This window comes from Cebus imitator, unplaced genomic scaffold (genome assembly GCF_001604975.1).
Source record: "Cebus imitator isolate Cc_AM_T3 unplaced genomic scaffold, Cebus_imitator-1.0 Scaffold48, whole genome shotgun sequence".
Classification (NCBI taxonomy): Eukaryota; Metazoa; Chordata; class Mammalia; order Primates; family Cebidae; genus Cebus; species Cebus imitator.
The window spans coordinates 7488974-7499539 of record NW_016107363.1 but is presented as its reverse complement, the minus strand read 5'-3'; the positions used below and the strand labels follow the sequence as shown (position 1 = coordinate 7499539).

General features: G+C 44.8%; 1 protein-coding gene across 1 annotated transcript in view; it reads right to left on the bottom strand.

Annotated features, from left to right (window-relative positions):
• Window positions 1–10566, bottom strand: part of DNAH12 (dynein axonemal heavy chain 12) — a 247904-nt gene that overhangs the window by 148779 nt on the left and 88559 nt on the right. The window contains exons 24-27 of the mRNA XM_037738118.1: window positions 2337–2489; window positions 1859–2098; window positions 1036–1281; window positions 562–681 (exon numbers count right to left, since the gene is read on the bottom strand). Coding sequence (XP_037594046.1) covers window positions 562–681; window positions 1036–1281; window positions 1859–2098; window positions 2337–2489 — 759 coding nt within the window. The remainder of the gene's footprint in view (window positions 1–561; window positions 682–1035; window positions 1282–1858; window positions 2099–2336; window positions 2490–10566) is intronic.

Below are 10566 nucleotides of genomic sequence, written 5' to 3'. Positions count from 1 at the left end.
CTTTTTCTTGATTTTTTTTTCTGAGACAGGCTCGCTCCATGGCCCAGGCTGGAGTACAGTGGTAGGACACCACCATGCCCGGCTAATTTTTTGCATTTTTAATGGAGACTGGGTTTTGCCACATTAGCCAGGTTGGTCTCAAGCTCCTGACCTCAGGTGATCCGCCTGTCTCAGCCTCCCAAAGTGCAGGATTACAGGTGTGAACCACCGTGCCCGGCTGGTTTGACCTGAATCTTGACAGGTAACCCTGGCATCATATAATAAGGGGTACCCTTGGCTGGGCGTGGTGGCTCACGCCTGTAATCCCAGCACTTTGGGAGGCTGAGGCGGGTGGATCACAAGGTCAGGGGATCGAGACCACCCTGGACAACATGGTGAAACCTCGTCTCAATTAAAAAAAGAAAAAAGAGGTACCCATATTTACTTATCATTATTAACTAAAGTGGCCAAAATAAGGGATTTTACTCCAAACAGAATTTCACTCTAATAAATCTTGGTAAACAACTGAGTCATCAGATGAATTTATTATTCCAAATAAGTTATTCTCATGGGTTTACTTACATGATAGTCAGCTTCAGGAAGTTTAATACCAGGAAATAAGTCACTAGTTATTCCATTAAATAAAGGTATATCATGTGATAAGAACTTTGGTTCATTTACATCTTTAATTGATCGAAGAAGCTAAAATTACCCCAAAAGTGCAATGTAAGTTAGTTGCCAGCATTTGCAATCCCACTTTTCCCTCCTCCCACCCTGCCTCCCCACCCCACTGCCCTGGCAAAAAGTCAAAGTTTATTTTACATTGCTCTATGGAATCCCTATAATAAAAAGCCAATACTATGCTTATCAAGCCAAAAAGTCGTTGTATTCATATGAAGTGTAAGAATAACATAACCCAAAAAACTGTCATTTCGACCTCATATGAAAAGACAAAGCACAACCTTCTCAAGTAAGTGCCTATCTGTAGTTCCCGAGCAACCTCACTAAAGAAAATTATCTTTCTACTGAAACTTTCACAATGTATTTAATACTTACAAGTATATCTTCATTTTCATTTGGATATTTTAGTTTTAGATTGCCAGCAGCCACTAAAACTGCTTTTACTGCTCGCATTCCATAGTCATAATGAAATTGTGATGAGAGCTGCTCTGAGCAAAGCCTATAGGTCATCACTATCTTCACAGACAGAGGTTTTGCATTCAAAAATCCGTAGGAGTAGAGGGAGATTTCTGCTATAAGGGCATAGTTTGGAACCATCATAGCCACTGTTCTAAAAAGAACCTGAAGTATAAAATAAATGAAATATATTACTTACATAAATGAAGCTGTTTTTAAGCTTAGCATAAGCATTCAAAGATGCGGTGTTGATTTTCAAGTTTATTCCTCAAATGCAGCACCTTTTTCTAAACTCGACTTTTTTCAGTAGTACTTTTAACATTTGTATTCACTTAGTATTTTTTTTTCGGAAGTCTAAAAAAGTTTTGGGAGCGAAATTATAATTACATGGAAAAAAATATCATTTTGAAATGGATTATGCTAGGTTTTTTTAATTCACAAACTTAAACTCTTAAAAAACTATTGTCCAGGCACGGTGGCTCATGCCTGTAATCCCAGCACTTTGAGAGGCCAAGGCGAGTGGATCACGAGTGAAACCCTGTCTCCAATAAAAATACAAAAAATTAGCTGAGCGTGGTGGTGGGTGCCTGTACTCCCAGATACTCAGGGGGCTGAGGCAAGAGAATCACTTGAACCTGGGAGGTGGAAGTTGCAGTGAGCTGAGATTGCGCCACTGTACTCCAGCCTGGGTGACAGAGCAAGACTCCGTCTCAAAAATAAATAAATAAAACTTAAAAATTACCTTAAGATTGTCCGGCAATTCAGAGCGTCCTGCATAGCCAGGATTCATGGTAATTGCTACAAAACAATTTGGATTGAGCTTAAGTTCTGTCCCTTCAAAAACAAACACTTCCAACTTCTGTTGAATGGCTCTCTGAATGCAAAGGATCTGTTGAGCTACCACTGACAACACTTCCAACTCAATTCGATTGAATTCATCAAAGCAAGCCCAAGCTCCAGAAGAAGCCAATCCTTTAAAAAACTAAGGACAAGGAAAAAACGGAAATGATTTTATTAGAAAAGTATCATCTCTTAAAACAAATATCTAACATTTTAAGTCAGAATTGAAAGTTACATCTAATAAAATTCCAAGAATAAAAAGAATGTATTTACTCCTAAAATGAGAGTTCAAGTAATATTCAAACCACATTCATATGTCTAAACATGAGTTAGCTGTAAGTTTGTAACATTTAATACTATTGATTCAATAATTTAACTACCTTTCCCATTGCTAGATAATCTAGCCCATCAGAACAGTTGAACACCACACACTGCACAGCAAGAGCTTTAGCCAAATCTTTGGTGGTTTCAGTTTTTCCTGTGCCTGCTGGCCCCTCTGGAGCACCTCCAAGGTTTAAATAGAAAGCACCTATCTGAAATGAAAAATATGTGTGAAAAGAAATCCATGCTTAAATGTAAAAACAAAACAGACCCTTGTTTACCAAATGAATTTAATCTTTTCTATAGCTTCAGAGAAGCCATTAAATAATTATATTGTTCAGTTAATTTTTAGCACAAATTTTTCTAGCTGTACAAAGAAAAAGCAGTTTAAAATGTTCAAAACAGTGAAAATGTATCAAAACTTCCTTGTCTTCTGACACTTTCATAGGTATCCCATTTACCTTTAAAAACAAAGAAAATCTAGGCTTGTGGGAGTAAAATTAGTTCAGGAAGGTTTTTGTTAGAAGTAGCTGTGGAGATGGTTGTGGAGGACAGTAATGACACATTCTGGATGGCTTGCTGCAAAGGGGGTTAAAAAAACACACTGAAAAGTGAGAGCTATAAATGGCACCCATCATTGGGAAGAGAAACAGATGACCTATTATATAATTTTGTTTATGATTCACCTAGCTATTGCCTTTTACTTTTGGTATGTTCTCCATTTTCTACTTTCCCATAAAACTGTTCTGTGCTTCTTTAAGGTCTGCACCACAGGCCATGCCATGGCACCCTCTGTTACCTGCACGTACACTCCAGGTGATTTCCTGGAATTAGAAAGTTTGAAATAACTGAAAGACCATGAAAAGGGGAAGAATGATCAATCGCTGCAGCATCTAATTAACTGGACACATTCTTCTATTGTTCCTCATTCCACCTCAACTGATAAGGCAATTAAACTTTGTAACTGACCTTGATCAACCTTGTGACTCCAGACCCTATGATCCCTTCCTAGCTTGCAAAAGCCATCCTGAACTGTAACTTCTGTAACTTTCCACTGCCAATCCCAAACCTAAAAAACTAACTCCTATCCCACTGCCCTCTGCTGACTCTTTTCAGATTCAGCCACCCTCACCTGGGTGATTAAATAGCCATGCTGCTCACACAAAGCCTGTTTAGGGGGTCTCTTCATTCAGAGTGTGCGTTTAACATCTGGTGTTGAAACCCGGGACAGGGGTACTCCTCTGGGGAGACCAGACTCCTGTTGCCACTCCCCCTCTAGGAAGAGACCCACCGAGACCTCAACACATCAGATCAGGCCAGCAGCTCTCGTTTAGCTTGCCGAACAGCTCTCTCGCCACCCTCAGATTGGGTAAGCAGTCCACCCCTCTTTCTCTTTTCTTTTAGAGAAAAGGAGACAAGTCTCTCCCTTTCTCTCTCTTTTCCTTTAGAGACAGAGAGATACTCTATCTCTAAAGGAAAAGCCAGACCCTGACCCTCTCCCCGCTCCTCCTATTCCTGATGCTTCCCCACAACCTAACCCCTCTCCAGTCAGCACTCTGCCTCCCTAACTCCCTCCTGGTACCAGTCCACCTCATACTAGATCTGGTTTGCAATTCGACCTTGGGAATAGCCCTTCCCCGCCTGCCCAACAGTTCCCCCTTCGAGAGGTGGCTGGAGCTGAAGGCATAGTCAGAGTCCATGTTCCCATCTCCTTGTCTGACCTCTTTCAGATTAGCCAACAATTAGGCTCCTTTTCCTTAGACCCTAACAAAATACATACAGGAATTCCAATACTTGACCCAGTCTTATAGTTTAACCTGGAATGACTTAAATGTCATCCTGACTTCCACTCTCACCCCAGAAGAGTGAGAAAGAGTTTACACCTGGCTCAGTCTCACACTGATGATTGCCAGCACCTATAGCCTACTCTCCAGGAAGGTTCCAGGGCAGTTCCCCAGGAAGAGCCTGACTGGGAGTACCAGGCAGGTTCCCCTGGTATAGGAAGGTGAGAGTACGTGATTTCATGCTTTAGTAGAAGGACTAAAAAAATCAGCACGTAAAGCTGTCAACTATGACAAACTTAAACCACCCAAGGCAAAGATGAAAACCCTGCTACGTTCATGGCCCACTTAGCAGCCAACCTTAGACAATTTACTGCTTTAGACCCAGAAGGCTGTCTTATCCTTAATATGCATTTCATTACCCAATCTTCCCCTGATATTAGGAAAAAACTTCAAAAACCAGAATCTGGCTCTCAAACACCACAACAGGAACTAATCAACCTCACCTTTAAGGTGTTTAATAACCAAGGAGAAGCTGCCAAGCAGCAACATATTTCAGAATTAAAAATGTTTGCCTTCGCTGTAAGACAGACCCCAGCCACTCCTTTAGCTGGCAGAAGTTTCAGACAACGAAACCCACAGTGTTCAGGCTTCTCTTCCCAACCTCCTCCCGCAAAGCCTTGCTTCAAATGCAGAGAACCTGGCCACTGGGCCAAGGAATGCCAGCAGCCCTGGATTCCTCCTAAGTTGTGTCCCATCTGTGTGGGACCCCACTGGAAGTCAGACTGCCAGACTCAAACTTCTGTCCTTAAGGCTCTAGGAGCCCAACCCCATATCCCTTAGGCTAACTCTTTCCCTGATCTCCTCAGCTTAGTGGCAGAAGACTGACGCTGCCTGATTGTCTTGGAAGCCCCCTGCACCATCACGCCGAGCTTCGGGTAACTCTTACAGTGGAGGATAAGTCTGTCCCCTTCCTGACCGATACGGGGGCTACCCACTCCACATTGCCTTCTTTTCAAGGGCCCATTCCCCTTGCCCCCATAACTGTTGTGGGTATTGACACCAAGCCTTTAAACCTCTTAAAACTCCCCAACTCTGGTGCCAAATTGGAAAGCATTCTTTTGCACACTCCTTCTTAGTTATTCCTACCTGTCCAGTTCCCCTACTAGGCCGAGACATTTTAACTAAATTATTTGGCTCTCTGATCCTGCACTACAGCCACATCTCACAGCTGCCCTTTTGCCTGATTCAAAGACTCCCTCGCAACCTTCTCTCACATCTCCCTACCTCAACCCACGTGNGTGGAGGATAAGTCTGTCCCCTTCCTGACCGATACGGGGGCTACCCACTCCACATTGCCTTCTTTTCAAGGGCCCATTCCCCTTGCCCCCATAACGTTGTGGGTAATGACCGCCAAGCCTCTAAACCTCTTAAAACTCCCCAACTCTGGTGCCAACTTGGACAGCATTCTTTTACACACTCCTTCTTAGTCATTCCTACCTGTCCAGTTCCCCTACTAGGCCGGAACATTTTAACTAAAGAATCTGTCTGACTATTCCTGCACTACAGCCACATCTCACAGCTGCCCTTTTGCCTGATTCAAAGACTCCCTCGCAACCTTCTCTCACATCTCCCTACCTCAACCCACGTGTATGGGACACCTCTACTCCTTCCTTAGCAACAGATCATTCGCCCCTTCCCATCTCATTAAAACCTAATTACCCTTACCCTGCTCAATGCCAGTATCCCATCCCACAACAGGCTTTAAAGGGACTAAAGCCTGTTATCACCCACCTATTACAACATGGCATTTTAAAGCCTACTGATTCTCCTTACAACTCCCTATCCTACCTGTCCAGAAACCAGACAAATCCTATAGGCTAGTCCAAGACCTTTACCGCATCGATATTGTACTTCCCATCCGTCCTGTTGTACCCAACCCTTATACCCTCCTGTCCTCAGTACGCTCTTCTACAACTCATTATTCTGTTCTTGATCTCAAAGATGCCTTTTTCACCATCCTTTTACACCCCTCCTCTCAGCCTCTTTTCACCTTCACCTGGACTGACCCTGACACCCACCAGTCTCAGCAACTCACCTGGACTGTTCTGCCCAAGCTTCAGAGATAGCCCTCACTACTTTATTCAAGCCCTTTCTCAGGATCTACTTTCCTTCTGTCCATCTGCTTCTCACCTTATTCAATACGTGGACAATCTTCTTCTTTGCAGTCCCTCTTACAAATCTTCCCAGCAAGATACTCTCCTGCTTCTTCACCAACTATACTCAAAGGGGTATCACATATCCCCTTCCAAAGCCCAAATTTCTTCCCCATCCATCACCTATCTTGGCATAATCCTCCAGCAGAACACACACGCTCTCCCTGCTGACCATGTCTGGTTGATCTTCCAGACCCCCAACTCCTTCTATTAAATAGCAGCTTCTCTCCTTCCTAGGCGTGGTAGGATACTTCTGCTTCTGGATACCAGGCTTTGCCTTACTGGCAAAACCACTCTATAAGCTTTCAAAAGGAGACTTAGCTAACCCCATAGACCCTAAATTCTTCCCTCATTCTTCTTTTCATTCCCTGGAAAAAAAGCCCTGGAAACAGCTCCTACACTGGTGCTTCCCAACTCCTCCCAAGCCTTCTCTTTACACATAGCAGAAGTGAAAGGCTGCGCAGTTGGAGTTCTTACACAAGAACCAGGCCCACGACCCATAGCCTTTCTGTCTGAACAACTTGATCTTACAGTTCTAGGCTGGCCAACGTGCCTGCATCCCATGGTAGCCACTGCTGTTTTACTCCTGGAATCCCTTACAATTACAGGCTATGCTCCGCTTACCCTCTGCAGTTCTCATAACTTTCAAAATCTAATTTCCTCCTCACACTTGGCACACATACTTTCTGCCCCCCTCGACTCTACTTATTATTCATCGAAACCCCCACAATTACCATTGCCTCTGGTCCAGATTTCAACCTGGCCTCACTTAATACCTGACACAAACCCTGAACCCCATGACTGTGTCTCCCTAATCCATATGGCATCCTCCCCATTGCCTCATATTCCTCTCTTTCCTATTCCAGACTCAGACCACACTAAGGTTTATTCATGGCAGTTCCTCAAAGTCCAACTGGTCATCACCAGCAAAAGCAGGTTATGCAATAGTGTCTGTCACATCTGTTACTGAAGCTGCTATGCTTCCCCCTTCTACCACGTCTCAACAAGCTGAGCTTATTGCTTTAATCAGTGCTCTCACACTTGCAAAAGGATTGCGTGTCAATATCTACACCGATTCTAAACATGCCTTCCACATCCTTCTGTTTTATGGGCAGAAAACCATGCTGTTTTATGGGCAGAAAACCATGCTGTTTTATGGGCAGAAAAAGGATTTCTCACTACACAAGTGTCCTCCATTATTAACAATGTCGCCCTGATTAAAAAAACTCTTCTTAAAGCTGCTTTACTTCTAGCCAAGGCTGGAGTCATTCACTGCAAGGGACACCAAAAACCATCAAATGCTTATGCTGATAAAACAGCTAAAGAGCAGCTAAGACTCCAATACCTGCCCCTCATGGTCAGTATTTCTCCTTCTCATCTGTCACTCCTACCTACTCTCCCATCAAAACCTTAACCTATCAATCACTTCCTACTCAAGGCAAGTGGTTCTTAGATCATGGAAAATTCCTCCTCCTTGCCTCGAAAGCTCATATTCTCTGGTCCTTTCATGACCGCTTTCATGTAGGGTACGAGCCACTAGCTTGTCTTTTAGAACCCCTCATTTCCTTTCCATTGTGGAAGTCCATCCTCAAGGTAATCACTTCTCAATGTTCCATCTGCCAATCTACTACTCCTTAAAGTCCCCTCCTTTTCCTACACATCAGGCTCGAGGGTTCACCCCTGCACAGGACTAGCAGACTACTCATATGCCCTGTGTCAGAAAGTTCAAATACCTCCTGGTCTGGGTTGACACTTTCACAGGATGGGTGGAAGCCTTTTCTTCCCTTCTGTCAGACATAATTCCTTGCTTCGATCTCCCTACTTCCATACAGTCAGACAATGGACTGGGCTTCATTAGCCAGATCATCCAAGCATCTCACAGGCCCTGGCCATCCAGTGGAATCTCCACGCCCCATACCATCCTCAGTCCTCAGGAAAAGCAAAAAGAACTAACAGCCTTATAAAAACACATCTCACCAAACTCAGTCACCAACTTAAGAAAGACTGGACAGTTCTCCTACCCCTTATTCATCTCAGAATTCTGGCCACTCCTCCAGAACCCACAGGGTACAGCCCCTTTGAACTCCTATATGGCCGCACCTTCCTGCTTGGGCCCAACCTTATTCCAGACATCAGTCCTCTCGGTGACTACCTTCCAATCTTCCAGCAGACCAGACATGAAATTCGCCAGGCTGCTAAACTTCTCTTACCTACTCCAGATATCCAGTCATGTGAAGATACCCTAGCCGGACAGTCAGTTCTGATAAAGAGCCTACCCCCCCACCGCCGCCCCCGCCCCGGTCTCTACAACCTCGGTGGACAGAACCCTTTCTGGATGTCTACAGCACCCCAACCACTGTCCACCTGCAAGACCCTCCCCAGTGGGTTCACCACTCCAGGGTGAAGCTGTGTCCATCAGCCAGCATGACTCCTCCACCTCCTCTTGGAAGCTGCAAGTACTCTCCCCAACCTCTCTAAAGCTCACTCGAATTTCTGAGGAAACTTAAATGCCCTGTTTTTGTTTACACTGCCAGTTTACGTTTTTCCTTCAGGCAATTATGGCCGATATTTTGTGGTTTTATCCCCAGGCTGCCACCCTCAACTCTCTTAGAGTGGCTAGATGATCTTCAGCGGCAAGGAACTCTCCAGTTCTTCCACCCTGATGAAGTCCTTTTCTTTTACACTCACTCTTAATCTCGCTCCCTTTCACCTGCTACCCCCTACCTCTCCCTGATTACCTCCAACACACCATAAACCTAACCCACTCTATCCTGATTACCTCCAACACACCATAAACCTAACCCACTCTATCCTGATTACCTCCAACACACCATAAACCTAATCCACTGTATCCTAGCAAACTTGAACCCTTCCTTAGATTGCTGGCTATGCTCTTCCCTCTCCTCATCTCACTACAAGCTGTTCCCACCCTACTGACCAACTGGACAAACTCTCCCATGTCTCTGTACCTCCAGACTTCCTTCAACACCCCCCACCTGTACCCCCAGAACTCTACCTCCTAGACAGTCGACAGAGACACCCCAGATATCTCATCCCAATAGGCTGCTGCTCCTCTACGCACCTAAGTAATCTTTCCGCCTATGTCAACTCAACACCCCCGATCTCAGACCGCTAACTACAAAAACAACTATTTCTATTGCTGCTCCCTTATGTATTTCCTGACAATTACCCACTGGAATCCCCCTAGGAAATCTCCTGCCCTCTCTGTGTTCCTTCACACTTCACTTCAAGAGCCCTGCTACCCACGTTAACCAAAAAATAGAAGCATACGAACTGCACATTACAGAAAAGCCCTCCCTTATTACTAGCAGCCTTAAAAAATGTCAATAGCAGGTTCTGCCTAGGTAGGCATTTTCCCTGCCTCTGACTCCCCTTGCTCCGCAGACTCTCCTCCAGACCTCTCTTCCTGTCTCTCATACCAATCTTGTTAATGAAAGTGAGTGGTTACTTAGAGATACCGCACACCTCCTCATACACCATAAAAACAAAACCTCTCCCTCCACACAGTTACCCTACCAAACCCCACTACAACTTTTAACCACCACAGCCCTTGCTGGTTCCCTTGGCATTTGGGTCCAAAGCCCCAGCCCCCTCAGAACACTTTCTGACCTTTTCAGTTTATACTTCCAGTTCTGCCTAAGCCAAGGACCTTTTTTCCCCTCCATGGTTCTTCTTACATCTGCCTTCCTACAAAGTGGACAGGCACTTGTACCCTAGTTCTCTTTACTCCCAAAATTCAGTTTGCCTCCCTGTTCCCCTTGTGGTCCTGACATGACACAAGCAGGTCATTCCATCGATCCCCTTATTTGTAGGGTTAGGAATTACTACTGCACTGGGCACAGGCATAGCAGGCCTTACCACTTCAATCATCACCTTCCGTAGCCTCAGACCGCCTGCACCTGAGTGAATAAACAGCCATATTGCTCACACAAAGCCTGGGTTTAGGGGGTCTCTTCATTGAGAGTGCGTGTTTAACACTTCTCTTACCAGTAGTATCACTTTCTACCTTGTACTATACTTAATTACATACATTCTTTTTTCTCATCAGTTAGTCTTGAAGCTGCTTAAGGGCAGTATCACCAGTACTTGAATTATTCCTGGGTCCCCATAATGACTGGAATAGTGGCTGGAAATTTTTAGAAACATAAATTACAGGGCCGGGCGCGGTGGCTCAAGCCTGTAATCCCAGCACTTTGGGAGGCCGAGGCGGGTGGATCACGAGGTCAAGAGATCGAGACCATCCTGGTCAACACGGTGAAACCCCGTCTCTA